The 18720-nt window shown below is 44.0% G+C and overlaps 1 protein-coding gene across 1 annotated transcript in view; it reads right to left on the bottom strand.

Annotated features, from left to right (window-relative positions):
* Positions 1-18720, bottom strand: part of SYN3 (synapsin III) — a 191556-nt gene that overhangs the window by 159378 nt on the left and 13458 nt on the right. Inside the window, exon 2 of the mRNA XM_015863657.2 lies at positions 12852-13329. Within this exon, the coding sequence (XP_015719143.1) occupies positions 12852-13168 (317 nt within the window). The 5' untranslated portion in view covers positions 13169-13329. The remainder of the gene's footprint in view (positions 1-12851; positions 13330-18720) is intronic.

Here is an 18720-nt window from a genome sequence, read left to right as displayed (position 1 = left end):
CAAACTTTACATAAGAAAACATGAATGTAGATCATTTTCTCAGACCCCCCAAAATTTCAGGAAGATCGTGTAGGTTCCAAAAAGCTCTTCTGTTTGGAAAGTGCTGAAAACAGAGTTAAGCCCTGCAAGATTTGTTTCCAGAGACAAAGTAACTCTGTGAGCTCTGTTTCCAATTGGCAAAGACAGGACAGAATAAAAAAGTAAAGGAAAATGAAGGGAAGTCGGCTTTACTCCCTATTTTATAGTATTAGCAAAATAAGAAGCTGGCTCACATTTTTACTATGTGTCTATTTGTTCCAATAAAAAAGGAGAGACAGTAGGAAGGCAATTTTCCCCATGCTGAAATGCACCAGTTTTGAACTGAATTTTCCCCTCCCCCAGCAACAAGAAATGTAAAGATGCTTTGTTTGTGATCCTGGCTCAAAACCAAATCAAGTTTTTGTTTTATTAGGAAAAGATATAAAAAAAGTCAGAAGTTTTCCATGTGGTTATAACAAGGGCATCTGAGGGCTGTACCCCACTCCCCTTCCCAGACAGCCTATCCATCAGTATGGTCCTAATAAGACCTCTGCATGGACGTACGTAAAGGGACGGTGTAACAGCCAGAAGACTCAACGTGGTTTAAACAATCCCTGTCTAGTGTAACTAGCAGAGTGCTGGCCACTTCTTACCCTCTTTCGAGTCTATGTGTTGCATGAAAAACAGCAACACACCAGACAAGTTGATACATCACACCTCTAACAATAAACAGGAATGCTAAATACACTCAATAATTCCATCGTATTTCTAGGGGTATAGCTGGGTCTGGCAACATTCCTAACTCCTAAGTACAGGGGATATTGCTAGAACCAGCAACTTCTGAAAGACTGGAATAAGATTTAAGTGGGCCCACAGGAACTGGTCTGAAATTTGAGGCATGCTATTCACTGGTACAAGTTTGTTTTATTCCCAGCACGCTCATAATATATGCTCCTTACCCACATTTAAGAGACACGCTTCCTCCCTCTATAGCCTCCCCACTTTGCCGACCAGCTGGTTGCAGACTCCTTGGTGCTGCTTTGCTTCAGCTTCTAATGAAGTGTGATTAGCTGTGGTCTTCAGCTCGACACAGATGGAGCTAAGAGACTTCCACTCCCAGAAATTACCCTTCACACAGTGAAAAAGTGTTTTCTTTTGTGGTGAGGTATTGGAACAGGCTGCCCTGAGAGGTGGTGCAGTCACTGTTCCTGGAGGTGTTCCAGAACCGTGTGGATGTGGCACTGAGGGACGTGGTCAGTGGGCATGGTGGGGATGGGCTGGTGGTTGGACTGGGTGATCTTAGTGGTCTTTTCCAACCTGCACAATTCTGTGATTCTATTAACATTGTCTCTGCTCATGGATACACAGAGGGCACATTCAGCACCAGGATTCCTTAGAGTAGGACAAGGCATATTGAATTAGACACCACGTAACCTCTTCTCCTTCTTATCCCTCCTTCCATGCATGTTGTCTCATCCCTTGTCTCAGGACAGTATCTGTTACCAGAACAATACATCACTTTCTTTCAAAGACAGCTTTCAGGAGGGCTAACCTATTCTGACTGTCTCTGAACAGTCTGAAGCCTAATAGTTCAAGCCACCATTTTGACGCAGTACAGGGTAAGAATGAAACCTTTCTGAAAACATCTCTGAAATGGATGATGTTTTCAATTTGCACCTGGTGTTTCAGAGCCCTGGGCTGTAATGGCTATCATGCCAAAAAGAAAAATGACTTTAGCCTTGCCCTGAAGTCCTTGAAATTTTAAGTAAACTGGAATTGTTGCTGATGTTGTGGAAACATCATGATTCCTTTATGGCAAGAGGGAGCATTTTTTGGTCAGTACTGCACAGTCCATGAAAGGGCTTCTGGTCAGAGAATCATAGAATCACTGAATCATGAAATTATAGAATCACAGAATTACAGAATGGCTTAAGTTGAAGAGAACTTAAAGATCATCCAGTTCCAAACCCCTGCTGTGGATAGCATTGCCACCTACCAGATCACGTTGCCTAGGGTCCCATTCAACCAGGCCTAGAACTCCTCCAAGGATGCGGAATATACAACTTTAGGCAACCTGTTCCCTTCAAGAGTACAGCAGGCAATGGATGGTGGAAAGAAAGAGCATGCTGACTGATGGGGATGCAGCAGAAAGATGGGTACTTCTTGCAGGTGGGACAGCGTGCAAAACATCTGTGAATAGTATCTCTCCTAAATCAGCATGAGCTGCATGATCAACATGAGTATTGGGCTCCTCCAGGCTTCTGCCCAGGAAGTGACTTCCTCTGGGGTTACCTAGGCAGCTTGTAGTGCAGCTATGAGCCTCACACAGAAGACCAGCCAGAAGTCTTTCTAAGGGGCCTGGAAGTGTTTCCCTTCATCTCCATCACAGCCAGCTACCAGCAATCAGATTGGCTCACTGCCTGGGGTGGAGGCTGCCTCATAGCACCACCAGTTTGGGTCAAACACTGGCCACATGAGCCCACCTCAGGGAGCCTTCAGTGTTGACCAATGATCAGCTGTCCAGCTCTTAGTCTTAAAGCACATCAGATATTTACTCTTCTAGAAGGCAGCATTATAATTTGGCAATGCAGGTCACAGATGGTGTGGTACAGTTGTGTTGATTTCAGCAAATTAGCATGTAAACATGTTTTGATTGATGCAAACTGCTGGGCCACACTCAGGAGCAGTTCTTGGGTGGGATTCACAGTGCTAGGAAGTGCATTTGTATGTGTTCACATGAGGAGACGGGAGAAAGGAAGCTCTGTAATAAACAGCTGAAGGCCTGCCCTGTCTGTGAGGGGGAGAGCTTTCCTTGAAACTCACAGCAAGGAAGATACACACCCTGGAAAAGGATATGTTTTCTGGGCACAAGGGCATCAGGCAAGCATTACTTCTGCTTTCTGCCTGAAATGGTGGCAGGACCACAGGAAACCTGATGCCTCTCCTTATGAAGTAATTTGGAAAGAATAAAAGCTTGTTTTCCAGAGCTGCCATGAAACAGTCCCACTTTTCCTCAGTGACTGTAGCTGTGGGAAGCGTACATGCATTTTTTTTTCTGCTGTATACAGGGTGTATCCTGAATAGCAGCTGGGAAAAAACAAAACAACTGATGGTTTGATCAATTTACCTTGAATTACATACATCAGAGGGAAAGTTCTCAAAAAACCCATAACTTTACTGCTTAGATGCCTGTGAAGCATCCTTCTAAACAAGAGATGCAAGCACTGATGCAGGGTTGCTAATAGACTTGTGAAGCACTCAAATATCAGCAGTGCAGTTAAAACCTCTGGTGCTACCCACCTGTGAGCAGGCTGACTTATACTGCAGCTATGAGCGAGCGCCCAAATCTCTGTGCCCCCTGCACCCATGCCATTTACACACGCTCAGCAAAGGAATTGCGGATGTGTTGCTTGTATAGAGCTCATGCCATCTCCCCTGGAGTTATTTCTCCTCTCTTCCCTCTGCTTTCTTTTGATGCAAAGAAGCACATCAAAGCTGATTCAGAGGGCTGCTTCAGTACTCTCCTCTGAATCTTTGTGAAAGGGAAACATTAGAGATGCAGCAGGGGACTGCATAACTTCAGCCAGGCTGGGAAATGCTCTGCACAGGTGAACAGGAACAGGAGAGGTACCTCTATCAAGTATCAGCTGGAGAAGCTACCTGAGGATCTCTTCCCCAGGTACAGTGCCTCTAGACAGCAGCATTCCATGTAAGAAAAGGCACCTAACACTGTCCTCAGCATAAGAATCAGCCAGGAAAGATGAAAGCTGAAGCAATGGACTGGAGGAACAAAGTGATTCAAAAGCTTAAAGTTGTTCCCACAGATTATATCATAAATATTTTATAATAGAATATATAGAATTTAGAATAATGGTTGTTTTGAACTGTGGTGCCCAAAGTTGCACACAGTGCTCTAGGTGAGGCAGTACCAGCACAGAGTAGAGTGGGACCCCCTTGGGTTTGTGCCTCTGTGATAAGACACAACAAAGAAAGGAAGGAAAGCCACCCTTTGGGTGGAGACCACTTCTCACCTGGAGCTTGAGGGAGTGGGATCAAGAAAGAGGGAGAGAAGTCCTGAGAAAGAGACATGGGTAAATAAGCCAAAAAGGATGGGTGGATATGTTCTAGAATTATCTGAATTATTTCCCTTGAAATTGCATCACAGATATTTCTCTCAAGCCCTTAGGAAAATGAAGCATGGCATTTCATTCAGGAGCAGCTTAGAAAAGCCTGAGATGGTGTCCCCAGGATTGAGTGTGGGGGGACCTCATGGAGAGAGGCTGGGGGTTAGCCACTGTATGAAATCCCTGTGTCAAAGGGCCTGGGGGCCCAAGTGATGCACAAGGCACTCACTGTATGTCCGCATTGTCTCCTTCATAAAAGGGGCTGGGACTGGGAAAAAGAAGGCAGTTTCTAGGATACTGGCCAGCAGCTGCTGGAATGCCCCGACCCCCCCCAGCCCCCAACAGGCTGTAAAAGCAGGGGGGAGGGAGGAGGGAGAAGAGGTGCATTTATGCCATTTTTTTCTTAAGGGGTAAAAACAAGTTTTCGTTTCAGGGACCAGTCCTCAACATGTTCCCCACTTCTCCCTGGTTAAGCAATTCCCAGCTGCAAACAAGGATTTTTGAAACAGTCAAATCCTGACTGCCCAGAGCACAGGGAAGAGAAAAATCACTGGGGTGAGTGCTGGGGTTTGCAACCTACTCGAGTTCTCGTCTACATCTGCTACAGCTCAGATACATTTACACATCAATCAGCTGGTTAGCAGTTAATATTTGTTAGGTAGGGTACCTAGTAATTCCTAGTGGGTTGTTCAGGATGCTGAAGATGATGGAAAAGCATGATATATATTTTTACATCTTGAACTAGAAAGTTTTAATGACAGGTTAAACAGACCAGAGCCAAGAGCAAATAAATAGAAGGGGATCCCCATTTTACAGGTAGGGTGGAAGGGGCTAAGAGGCACATTGAAGATTTAGGATGCTACAAAAGGTTGCTCTAAATACACTGATACCTTGCCAGGACCTCCACAGCAGTTTCAGCTCCAGCTTGGGATGCAGTGCTGCCACAGCCAGTCCCAGGGCTCCATGGGGTGAAATTAGCTTGCTGGAGCCACCTAATCCAGAGCCAGCCCTGCTGCAATGCAGGTATACCCTCAGTGCTTGAGGTCAGATGGCAAATCAATGGGAACAGAGCTCCTCTGTTACCTTCTCGGAACAACCACAAGCCCAGCCTGCACTGGTTACTCTAAAACAACCCCGAGAACATTTCTTGCTATGGGATCACATAGGAAGAAATACCTCTGTGCCCACTCCTGAAGAGGTTTATGTCAGACTCTGATGGTGCTATAGGGTTGGTTCTTTTTTGGACAAAGGAAGTCCTCATGGTGAGGTTCTTTGGCACTGGACTAGATGATCCCCAGAAGCGTTCCTTCCAAGCCCTCTGATTCTGTGATTCTTTGTGAGGTCCCAGACCCCACCCTATAGGGCCAGATGTATGTTCTTGGCTTGAACACATAAAAAAAGGGAAATCTGGGGGTAGGAAGGGAGAAGGGCTTTTTACATCTCCTTTCACTCAAGACTAGGAGTTGACAAATGGAACCAAAGGCCTGGTTTCAGGGAGGTCTGAGACAGCAAACAAACAGCACTTTTAACAATCATAGACACCATTATTCAGGCACTCTTTCTATTCCTTCAACTGCAGAGTCCCACACAATGCTGGCCCCCCAGCATCTTCCTGTACCACCTCATGCCCATGGCATGGGGATAATCAAAGTAATTGGCCAAAAGAAGAAGCACTGGTGAGTGCTACGTGATTACTTATGGGCAAGGCTTTTTGTATTCAAGCCACCAGGATAGGAAGGACACTTCAGTGTAGGTCTGAACCCCCCCAGGCTACACTCCAAAGGGTACACTCCCTCATTGTCACATTTCTGTTGGCAACAAAGAGCCAGGACTGGAGAGGTGTGCTTTAAGCACAACATGAGGCAACTTTTCTATTTTGTATAGTATTCAAAATAGTGCATCGCTAGCACATTTCCGCCTTGCTAAATCTAGATAGTATGGCTTGGAGCTGTTTGCAAGTGGTAGCATTTTTTTGGGGATTGTGCAATGCTTTTTCCTGGTTCCTCCTCGGAATGGAAAACTTTTTGTTGCCCTCTCTGAATGTTAGGAGTTGGGGATGTAGGATAACTGGCGCAACTATGAGACAGGGCTCCTGGCTTCCAGCTGAAGAAATCTGTCTCACGACCTTTGAGAAACACATCTGAGGGATGTTTTATTTTTTCAGTGTGCACAGGACTAGGCAGGACATTCTGAGGTTAAATTCTATGCATTTATAGGATCTCTGGTAAAGAAATTAAGGTCTCAGATTTAACTTGCATTAGCATATTTATAACCTGGTGGGGAATGTTTTCCATATTCCTTGTGTCTATTTTTATAATGATACTAATCCTTTACATTTCTGTATCACCTTTCATGCAAGAGGACTAGATCCCAAGTTGCTTTGCATATGCAGGACAAAAATACAGGCAGACATGCTAGTGATATACCTAAAACAGACTGAAAAGCAATGTGATAAATGTGACTTATTGAATACCTCCAACAGCCTTACCTCTTTTTCACCCCTATGCCTGCCTGCTGGGGACTATTTCTAATTCTGAAAATCTTCATGCTGCTTCCAAGCATGCATACATACACACATACACACACATGGTTTAACACAAACATGCCTCCTCTGTTCCTAAAATGGAACTTTGCCCTCAAGTCACTCTTGGTGTGGGTTATAGAAACAGAAATATTCGGTCCTGGTTAGACATCATTAAATAATGCAAATGGAAGGCTTTTAGCTAGATTTTGGAAAACATAGATTTCAGTAGGTAGCTGTTCACTTTATAGTTGAGTTGTTGCACAGAACTTGTGAAACATCAGAAGGTTACCTCTCTGCAATAAAGGCAAATTCATAATTAATAGGCAGTTACCACCATGTCAGATGATTGTGGGTTTCTTACCAGGAAATTCTGACAACTATTGCATTTGAACCCACAAATTCATGAGAGCAAGCTTGAAGTATCAACTCTGAGTTATAATAATGATAAATGAGTTATAGAAATGATAAATTACAATGAAGTCTGAATTTAAAAGCTAGTCCTGAACTTCCTGTTGTATTTCACTCAGTAAAGTACAGAAATATTCCTCTCTGTGTGAGCTTTCATATATCATCTTCAGTCTACTGAAAGCATGGAATGACTCATGGCATGCAAGATACTCATGGAATATCTTTGAAAAGCAGTTCTTTGCAAAAAATAAGGCCTTGGAAATTCCCAAATAATTAAAATGTTCTATGGGGCTGTTATATTTGACCATTATATTTTTGGGCAAATGACATATTTAAGGTTCAATATCATCATATACTATCAGAAGGAAAAACAGCTTTATTTCAGTGAAAAAATGTTGATAATTACCTTCATACAGTGAAAAACAACAATCCTGGCAGGTCAGCCCATAATTAGATCTGAGCCGAGACATTATTATTTTACAAAGAGTCATTTCAGTTTTATTAAGAGGATTTCATATTATTATTAACAATATTAATCATTGTTTTTCCCTTCTTTCATTATTAAATTTTATGAGACAATATGCTTAGACTGATTTGGCTTTAAAATAAATGGGAAACATCAATTCAACTTTGTGTCTCTTAAAATATCCTCAGCAGCTTGTTTTCAGTGAAACATGGCACAATCCTAGCACATAAAACAACATCACATAGGACACATGCCTTTTGTGTAGGACAGCATGACCACTTGAAACAGCCTGAAATTTGGACATGCCACTGGCTTTGAAAATTGTCTTGAGATATTAATGAATACAACTAAGACATATAACCAATGCAGCAAGAACAACTTTGTTATGCTGTCTGGTCCAAAAAGCAATGTTTTTAGCACATGTTGTTAATGGAAGCCTTAGCTGTGCTTGATCGCTTCCCAAATAATCTGTTTAAACGCCAAGCATTAGGCTCAAAAGCTGAGCACTTTCGCAGAGGAGGTGGTTTTAACAACTCACAATGCTAAATACTGCTTGATCTGCTGAGACATTCAATCCAGCAAGAGCATGATTTTACTTAAGGGTACTTTGTGTGAGGAAGTTGCCAGAGTTGGGATGCTTTCCTCCAGGCTGAGGTCAGGCTGCTGGAGTTGGCCCTTCTGCTGTTACATGGAGTCCTGCCATCCCCCTCCTTCATGGCCTTGCTGCTTTTAGCTGTGTGTTTGCATGTGTATGTGTGTATTCATGTCTGAGCTCCCCTTTCCTAGCAGCTGCTCTGGGTGGGTTGCGGATACATTTTCAGGAACCTCCTAAAGCACAGTTACTGCTTGCCTGGCATACAAGAAGCACCTTCATTCTCTAGAGAGATGCACCCAGTTGAGTTGTGCCCTATTACTGGCTGAGGAGAAACAGAGCTTTCTTCAAATAAGTCAGTGCATGGATACTGTCACTTCTGTGGTGCCTCTGAGCCCTGCCTGTCACAGACAAGAGCATGAAGGAGCTGCACTGATAGTGCTTTCCTCTTGCATGCATCCTGCATGGGGCAGATTAGCTGTGTGCTTCCTTGAGATGTGCTCAGAGTCTTGGAGAAGGATGGAAAATCTGTCCAAACACTGCCACTTTAACAGAAAGCTGGGTGAGTTCCCCTGCTTTTAATAGTGTGTATCTTTCTTTGACTGCTGCTAATGCAGAAAGCAGCTGATGATATTCTGTGGAGCTCACATTATTTTTATAGTGCTTTGTCTTTGGAATAAACCAGAGCATGCTACATGTCAAGAGTGGCAAGGATTTTATGGAGGAAGACAGGCCATGAATTCTCTTGGGTGCTTTTCACTTCCTCCAGATCTCCAAGATATGCAGAGTGCTATACTGTGCCATCAGAAACAGAGTAGCTCCTTAAAAATAGAAAGGATTGCCATTTGTCATTTTAAAGTGCCTTCAGCATGCACACGCCTATTGAGGTTGTTAGATCATTTCGTCATGCACTTGTGCAACACCTCGTCCCGATCCATTAATTGCAGCTCTTTCCCTCTGCTGTAATACAAACAGTGATGATAAATTAATGTCTGGCTTGGCAATATTGCTACAGTCTCCAATTATAAGAAAGTGTTTTCATTTAGAAAAGATAAATCAAATGGCAGATTCCATTGTCTCTCACTCTTCCTGTCTCTGAGCAAACTAGTCCTTGTTGTCAACTGTGTGACTCGCTGCAAGGGAGGAAGACTCCTGCCCCTAAGATAAGGGTAGCACTTCAGCAGCTTTCTTTCTTTTCTTTCTTTTTTTTGGGCAGATTAGTTAACTAGTTCAAAATAGCAAAGGAAAGGGCTCTTTCTTGAAAACCAAAGACAAAGGTTTCAAAAGTAACAACAACCAGAGCCAACACAAGTGAAATGCATCACAAACATGATGCTTCTTCCAAAACCCAAGTCATCAGCACTGGAATAACAACAGGTTGTTGTTGTTGTTCACACTTGGAATTCTTCTGTGTTTCTGTAAGTGATGCGGAGTGGACAAGCCAGAATCGCCAGATAACCAGCTTCTTTGGACATGCCCTCACAAGGTAAACACTGCTGCCTTTGACCTCAGCTCGAGCTCATCTAACACCATGGCTGAGACCAAGATGACTGACATTACTCAGAAATAATTTACGAAGAATAAACATCCACAGAACCTCTGGTCTTCACTGCTGTCAAGGGCTCCCTGAACTTCCTGGAGAGGTGAGAATTAACTGGTAGCATCACCCTTGTGGTCTGCTGAGGTGACTGCACTGGCACTCTGTTTCAGAAAGGGCCACATTACATTTAGGCTGGGAAAGTCTATAGGCTAAGCACGTGTTTTTGCCTATATTACAGAGAGACATGGTAGACAAGGGTTGGTAGTATTTTCATAGTTCTCATGCCATGCATGTGATGAATACACAAGCCTGTTTACATCAGTGTCCTCACAATGTTAGGCAGAGAGTGAAAGCACAGAGCCTTTTCAAGCATCACTGTTTGATATCTAAGTCTGTGGATAGAGGCAAAGAACTGGGAAGACTGAATGGGATTCTCCACCACAGAATCCTCACAGAATGGCTTAGGTTGGAGGGCACTTTAAAGGCCAACTAGATCCAAGCCCCTGCCATGGGCAGGGCTGCTAGCAACTAGATCAGCCTGCACAGGTTCCCATCCAACCTGGCCTTGAACACCTCCAGGGATGGGCATCTACAGCAACTTATTCCAGCACCTCACCACTCTCCGAGGAAAAAAATTATTCCTAATGTCTAATCTAAATGTACTCTCTTCTAGTTTAAAGCCATTCCCCCTTGTCTTGTTACTATCAGACTGTGTGAGAAGCCAGTCTCCCTCTTGCTTGTAAGCTCCTTTCAAGTACGGGAAGGTGGCAAGAAAGTCTTTCCAGAGCCTCCTCCAAGATAAGCAAGCTCCCTCAGACTGTCATCAGGAGAGGTGCTCCAGCCTTCTGATCATCTTTATGGCCTTCCTATTCACCTGCTCAAGCAGCTCTGTGCTGAAGGCCTCAAGCCTAAATGCAATACTCCAGATGGGGCCTCATGAGGGCAGAACAGATGGGGACAATTGCCTCCTTCACCCTGCTGGCCACCCCTCTTTTGATGCAGCCCAGGATGCTATTGGCCTTCCATGCTGCAAGAGCTCACGTGCAGCTTTCTGTCCCTCAGAACTTCTTCTCCACAGGGCTGCTCTCAAAGTGTTCTTCTCCCAGTCTATACTCATATCTAAGATACCTGGCCTCATTAAACTTCATTAAATTCTCATGTGGTCACTTCTTGAGCTTTTCCAAGTCCCTCTGGGTGGCACTGATCCCTTCTTTTAGGTCAGCTGCACCACTCACTGTCAACAGCAAAACTTGCTGAGGGTCCAATCCCACTGTTTATGTCATTGAAAAGGTGTAGAAATCATATGTAGAAACTGCTGAGTTACAGACAGCTGAGGGATAGCCAAGACAGGAGGATTCGGGGAGTGCTTACATACAAGTGGAGGAGTGAAGACAGCACGGGTAGCCATACCTCCTCTTTATAATTCCCAGCTGCTGCTCCTTGGACAAACTCAGTTTGCAGAGCACAGAGTCTGCATGACAGTCCAGCAGCTGGGAGATATAAAGTTAGGGAACTGAATGCAATGTGTGTTAAACCATGAAAACATTGCAACAGAGTCCAACCCCTCCCCATCATCTTCCCTGCCCAGACTACCTTCAGCACCATTAATCTCAAGGAAAAACTGGATCGGCCTTTGAGCTAGGGCTTTCCTCTCTGATTACACTGCTTGGAATAAGCAGCGCCGGCTAAACTCCAGCTGCTTGAGCAGTGCATTACAGGCACTCCCATCCTCAACTGGAGGATGCTATGTTAGGGGACTGCCACCTGGCAGTATTTTAAGGAACTGCAAAAGGCTGAGCAGAGACGGTCAGTGAACCTGCTGGGAAACTTACAGGTGCGCACTGGAAAGAGAGATCAGGGTTGAACTGGAGTGATGCAGCAGTTTGCACTATCCTGAATTAACACGCTGCTACTGTGATAAAAGACAGTATGTGATGAAACCTTTGATACAATTATCGGTCTTATCAGGGACTTTCCCACTCACTCAAAAAGTTGCTTTTCCTTTGAGAAAAACCCCACTGTTTTTCCTTTTCTAATTCAAGCTGTCTGAAGAATTCTGACCTAGCTGTGCTCAGTCCCTGACCCTTTTATCTATCTAGGGGAAGGGAGCAAAGCAGACTGTGGGACTTGCACTTTGTGCAGATACCCCCAGGAAGGTAGGTCCCATCTTGTCCTCTTGCTCCTGGGAAAGTAAAGAAGACCTTACGTTCCTGAAGATTAGAGTGGAATGAAAAGAACAATTAAATAATCTCCCCTGGTTAAGACCTGGTAAACCAAATTATTTCTTTTGTTCTTTCACTTCCAAGTCTTCACTTGGTCCCTTAGCCTGTGTTAGCTTGTGTTGAGATAAGCTAGCAGACAAAACAATGAGCATCAATCTCCTTAACACATGGTCTGGGTTTTCCCTCAAATACATCTCTCCACTAGCTTTTCAAACCAGCTGACTTTGAAAAGGAGCACACTGCAACTACTGAGACATTCCTCCAACATTTCAAAAGACTTCAGCTGTCCTTCCATTTGACAAGAGTCCTCTGTTACCAAATATCACAGAAAACATACTTCCAAACTTCTGTTTGTAAACGAAGACCTGCAGGAGCAAGACAAACAATGCTTACGTGAACCTGAGAATCTTTTGCCCATAATCACAATGATAAACAGGTGAAGGACTCTTGACCAACCAACGAGCTCTAGTCATCACTACTGGTATTAGGAGGATTGGAATTTTTTTGTTAATTTATTAATAAATGTGCACCCATGGAAGATCTTGAGAAAGAGAGAAAGAGCTAGAGAGAAGAGCCTCTTTTCAATTCTAGATCTGGCACGGATGGTAAATGAAATTTCCTTACCATGTCATCAAAACACCTTCAGCTACAATTTCTTAGGGCTGATGTTTGATGTGCCAGCTCAGCTAAGACAGCTGAGCCAAGAATGCTCTGTGTGTGTCCATATATTGAAACTATCAAGGAATTTGCCAGTGAGTGCCATTTTTTAAACAAGATTCGAGGAAAGCCTAGTCTGCTGTTCACTGAGGTCATCCAACCTAGGTCATCCAACCTAGCAGATGACCTAGATGTGAAAGATTCTATGTATTCCCCAACAGATGCCCTGTGTCTCCTAGATCCCTCTCATCCCCCAAACACGGTGGAGCCGAAGGCAGAAGGACAGCTATGATGACTTACCACTCTGTGTGTGCATCATCAATAACCAGGAGGATCTTGGGTTTCTGAGCCACAGGTGGTGTGGAACTTGTCGAGTGATCAATGAGTCCTGCAGCTGCTTGTGTGGTTTGCTTCATGGCACTGGAGATGGAGCTGAAGATGCTGGTACCAGTAGAGGAAGACTGCGAGGGCTGCGGTGGCTGTGGGTGTTTTCTCTCCATGGCAGGAGAAACTGGGGAGCTCGTGGAGTTGTCGGGACGCTGCAAGTCCATCATGTAGCCATTGGGCAAATTTGCCACGAAACTACTGTCTGACAGACGTCTCCGGAGGAAATTCATTGTTGAAGTGTTGTGCGGAAACCTCAGCAAGAACAAGACTCTGATGGTGTCACCAGTTTTGTGTGTGTAGGGAACTTGGTTGCTGTCCTGGTAGGTTTTCTTTCTTAAAACCTTGTTCGAGAAATATGCCTTTGATTTTCAGTTATGTTTCCTTTCTTTTCCTGTGGAAAGAGAGTCAAACACATACATGTGGGATACAGACCATGAATTTTACATAAGGGAGACTATCCTGGCCATTTAAATGAGTACATTAATCAACAGTGCGAGGATAAAGGAGTGCTTGTTTCTCTGTTGCATGCTACATTGGTACAGACAAGCAGCTGTGGCAAAACAGATTTCAGGACCTCTTGCCCATCCTAAGACATTTTTTAGTCGGAGCTGACCAATTTACACCAACTAAGGCATTAACAATCCAGAAGAAATGGGAATAAGGCTCTCAGCATACTTACAGGTTTTTTCCCCATAATCCTGACTATAAATGATGGTTGTTAAAAGAAAGACAGTTTATTTCTGATATTATCCTAATATGTGTAATAAGCATACTATGTTTATTACAAAATAACCAGAAAATGATCCAGCAGAATAGAGAATTGCATCATCTTTGGCAGGCTTGTTAGTGAGGCTCCACAATTAAGAAGCAAACATCTTAAATTGAAATAGCATGAAAAAAACAAGCAGTGGAAAAATCCTCCCACACATCTTGATCAAGTTCAATGGAATCTTCAAAATACGCTTTTTTGTCCCTGCTGCTCCCTGCATTTGAAATTATTAGACAGAGCTAGTAGCATACTGGTGACTTGTAGGCAGATGCAGCAAACTACCTGCCTTTCAGGTTTTACTAGAGGGATCTTTACAGGTACTCAGACCTGGAAGGTTTTTTTTTGTTTGCTTGTTTGCTTTGTTTTATGAGGAAGGGTCTGATCCTCTGCTCATCTTTCCCAGAGAGAAAAGGAACACTGTGGAATGTAACTATCTGGCTCTTTTCCCTTGACCATATTATGACGACATTGTTTTTACCAAGAACATTAAGTTGTTCAGCAGTTAAATAATTTCACAGAATTAGTACAGAAAGTTTTTTTTTCTTTTTCCTTATTGCACCTGTGGGCGCAGTCCAGAAATGAGATTTCCACAGTAATTCCCCAAGCCTGTTTCTCTGCTGACACAGCACTGGAGTCTTGTTGACCAGAAGCTGGTTGGTGAGGTTTAGGAAAAAAAAAAAACCAACAAAGAATAGAAGGATATTTCTGGTAAAATATGAATGTTTTTCAAGACAGTCATATTTGCAAAAACAGAAGTGAAATGTACCTCATACATCAAGTGAGATGAGTCAAGTGAATCTCTGGTATCTCTATTAAAACACATCCTTTTGAACAATCCCCTACAAATGTGAGGACTCCTTGCCTTGACCTCCCCACAGTGGCCTCCCTCACTGCTTGCACTCTTGTCCCAGTCTCCAACTACCTCCAGATGGCAGGAAATTATTTCCTCCCAATTGGTCCAAAAGAGCTCAACATTTATGATTCTCACTCCTGGAGCTATGTCTGAAAGTTCATGAAGAACCAAACCAGTTTTAGAATAAGATGTCATTTAATTTCAACTACATGGATTTACAAAGCTTTAAAGACATAGGCTTCAGACCTCTCTACATCCATAGTACTCTTAGCCCCCCAGAAATTTAGTGAAACTCATTCAGAGGAGCCTGGCTGGAGTAAGAGATCTACAAATAGCTCCTTAGCACTGTCCTCTGAATCTGTAGCCATCCATCACCCTCCTGAACTCATGGGCACAGGAGTCATCTGGAGCAGAGGGCTCTCTGCTGAAGCTGCTGACACATCACCTTATTAGAGCGATTTTTCTTTTAGGTTCTCAGCCCTGGCAGTACAAGTCCTTTGTGCTTGCTGGAGCCTGGGAGTAGTCTTTTCCCAGAGAACAGCTGAGGAAATCTTTAATGACTTCCTGCCACATTTACAGCTGATAATGTATCTCAAAGCATTATGCTGACTTCCCACCCTATCCTGGTGTGCCCGTCAACTGCACAAAATCAGTAGATGCACACCAGCAAGCCCTCTATGCTTATGCATCAATTGTTCCAAAAAGAAGGTAACATGAGTTATGATCCAGATACCTCATACATATTTCCATACACATTTGGCATACTCTTGTAAACGAGCATTAGCACAGAGCCATACACAATTGCCTTTCCAGGATGACCAGATGTGGTAAATCCTACAAAGACTTTGGGTCACTTATATACTACAGGCTAGGTAAAAATGTGCTGTGCTGATCTCTCTTCAGGAACTCATGTATTTTACTTTGTGTAAAATATGTAAAAACAATCCCTTCACTTTAACAGCGGCCCATTTAAGTGTTGCTCCAGTCCTGGTTGAGAGGAGCATCCAAGATACCTGTAAGCCATCAGAATTGCTCCAAATAATTATCTGGTGACTGTTCACAGCAATTACGTGTGCTCTATTGGAGAACCTTGGCATAAGCTGGCAAAAGGTAGAACAAAAATGTGATTTCAATACCAGCTTCAGGACAAGAAGTTTAGCACCAGACTGCCCCAGCTGCTCGTTACTGCTGCGACAGCTCTCAGCCATGGGAGGGAACCTGGCCCCAGCCATACAGGCTGTACAAGGCTAATTTCACTAGCTTGTCGCCTTGGGACGGGGTCCAGTAGGACTTGCATGCTCTTGGAACTGTTTCTTCCCACTGCTAGGTTCTCACCTGGCTGTTTCCTCTTCTGCAAGTTTTCAGTCTGCTAAAGAACATGGGCTGCTTGCAATGCATCAGCAAGTGAAGTGATGGGAAAATACCTCCTGTAGGATAAGGGCATGAAAGTGTGTGGTATAGGGCGTCATAGGGCTGGGAGGGGCCAGAGTATCCCATGACCACCTGCCTCCTGGACTCTTTCAAACAGCAATATTTACAGTGCCTCATCGTTTTTTCCATCGGGGGTTTGGTAGTGGAAGATGTTGCCCAGGAGACACTGCAGGATGATAAAACTCTCTTGTCCAGAGAGTTTGGGATGCTGTGCTGGGCTGGCACTGTCTCTGCTTGCTGCGAAGGCTGGGCTGCGTGCCCTTGGCTCTGGAAGGAAGGAGAGGAAACCCAAGACACTGATGTCATGGGGAAATCTCCCTCCAGCAAAACATGAGGCAGATACATTCTGGAAGATGCGGCTGCTGCAGCAAAGTGGCACCTGGATCTGCTCTGGAATGGAGATAGCAAACTTTGACTTTAATAGGAACTTTGACTTCAGACTTGCTGAAGAGATGGAGCAGGCTGTCCTTATCACACAGCTTTTTTCCTAAGGAGATGAGTAATATGGTCAAAATGTCCCTCCTCATTTTCTTTTTCTTTCTTTTTTTTTTTTTTTTAAATGAAGTTAGTGCTGGCTTCATTGTATCAATTTATTGCCACTAGCACAGTCATTGAGGGGATGGTTGCAATGGGAGTAATGCCATCAGCCAGCAGACTCTTTTGCTTACTGGAAAACCTCATGATCTGCTTCTGCATCATGCACATTTGCTAGTTATTAACTTTCAGCAACAGAACTTTTCCTACAGACACAGTCTGAATAGGTTAGGACTTCATTCACCCACTGCTTGAAACTCCTGTGGAAATCCTGAGGGCTCAGCACGTCATACCAAATCTGGCTCTGCATAGCTCTCACAGCATGCAGCTCGGCATCCACCCAGCGTACATACAGTTCCTACTCTAGTAGACAAGCTGGGCTGTAACTTCAACAAAGCCAGGAGCCAACACGTCTCTTAGAAACAAGACAGAGCTGCTAGGTCGTGTTCTGTTCCATAGCCGCAGGTAGGAGGGCTGCAGGCTCTACACCATCAAGTTGTACCTTGCTTCTGTGTACACCAGTCTTCCTATGGCTCACGTGAAGTTAAGTCAGCAACTTACTGCCATTCCAGGCACAAATCTGCTTATAGAAAGTTCTAAAATACAGTCCACAGCTGAAATACAACCCATGGGCTGCTTCCAGGCAAGGCAGAAGCTCCTGCCAAGGTCTCTGGGCTGCCTCCCACCATGCAGGAATAACCTGCTGCTGGGAAAACAATGGGCATTTGGGCCATGGAGCTGCAGGTTGGGGCTATGGGCTGCATGTTGGAATTAGGAAATAATAAATAAGGTGTAGGAGAATGAGTGTGTCCTGAAAAAAGAAAGAAAGCAGGAGAGAGGGGGAGGATGAGAAGGCACAAGCAGAAAGGGAGGAAGCGAACAAGAATCATTTTAAGCAAAGCACAACACATGAGCATGTGGAAATTCTAACAATGTGGGCACAGTCAGAGAATCAAAAGAAAATGATGTGAGAAACTAAATGAAGCAAGAGCAAGGTCAATTAGAGCTGACCTTGCAAACAACAGCAAAGAGGCTGGCACCATCAGCTCCTTACTAACACGCAGTTAAACTTCCTGGCTGATATTTTTGGAAGGGCAAGGAAGGGAAAACAATCTGTTCCCTTAGTATGCTGATAGCACCAAGGCACCTAGATGCTTTCTCTCAAGGACATACTCCACAGAGATGTAAGTCATCTCAAAAAATTGTTGACGTGTTTGAAAACAAGAACAAAACGTTCACTTAAGCCTCTTGCCATCCCCCTGGATTACCTTCTAATATGCAGTCACTTCCAGAGGGAACCCAACTCAATTGCACATATTTAAGTGTGCTTAGATTTCCCCCGAGATTATTATTTATGCCATGAGGTAATGAACTAACACAGCCTTATCTGTTGGTATCTGATTCTGCTCCTGACAGCCTCAGCTGAGCACAACTGGGGGCAGCAAGATGGAACATCCAACGTAGATATCAATGGTGGAGATCATCCTCCCATCCTTTGGGAGATGACAGATGCTTGTCATCTGGAAATGGCCACCAACTAACGCCCCTTACATCTGCTTTGTGGATAACCTGTAGCGTGCATGCTCAGTGTAAGATATTCCCAGCTGCCTGTGCAGCCTCTCTGGGGAGGCTGTGGGAAGCTGCAGCTGGCAGAGGTGGCAGAGCAAGGGACTGGAGATGGCACATCATCAGGACAAGGGTGGTACTCAGGGCATCAGATCTCTGTTGTGTGTTAGGCTGTTGCTCATCAGAATTCCACTTACTTCGCAAACTTTTTATCATCTCGCAACAGCAGCGGTGATTTCCTTTGGAAATGATTCCTCTAAGAACTTTCACAGGAAAGCAGTGTCTTATCCATCCTGGTTATCTGCTCAGAGACATCCTCAGAGATGCCAGGCAATTTCTTTGTCAGAAATGGATCACTTGAAACTGTCCAACATGCTTCGTTAAACCATCAATGTATACAAAAGCACAACTCTCATGTCCCATTGCTGCATTCTTGCAGACCTTATCACTTTGTTGGGTGGTTATTGAGCTAAAAAGTCTAGGTTTCACAGATCTTACTTATTTTTTCAGTCTGCAGCTGTCAGTGTTTTCTGTATACCAGTTACACCATGGAGGATGTGCTTTGTCTGGGCCTGAAGATAACACATATGTAGTCATCAGAGCACAAAAGTCTACACCCAGCTCAGAAA

This window comes from Coturnix japonica, chromosome 1 (assembly GCF_001577835.2).
Source record: "Coturnix japonica isolate 7356 chromosome 1, Coturnix japonica 2.1, whole genome shotgun sequence".
NCBI lineage: Eukaryota > Metazoa > Chordata > Aves > Galliformes > Phasianidae > Coturnix > Coturnix japonica.
This window is presented reverse-complemented; position numbering and strand designations above follow the sequence as displayed.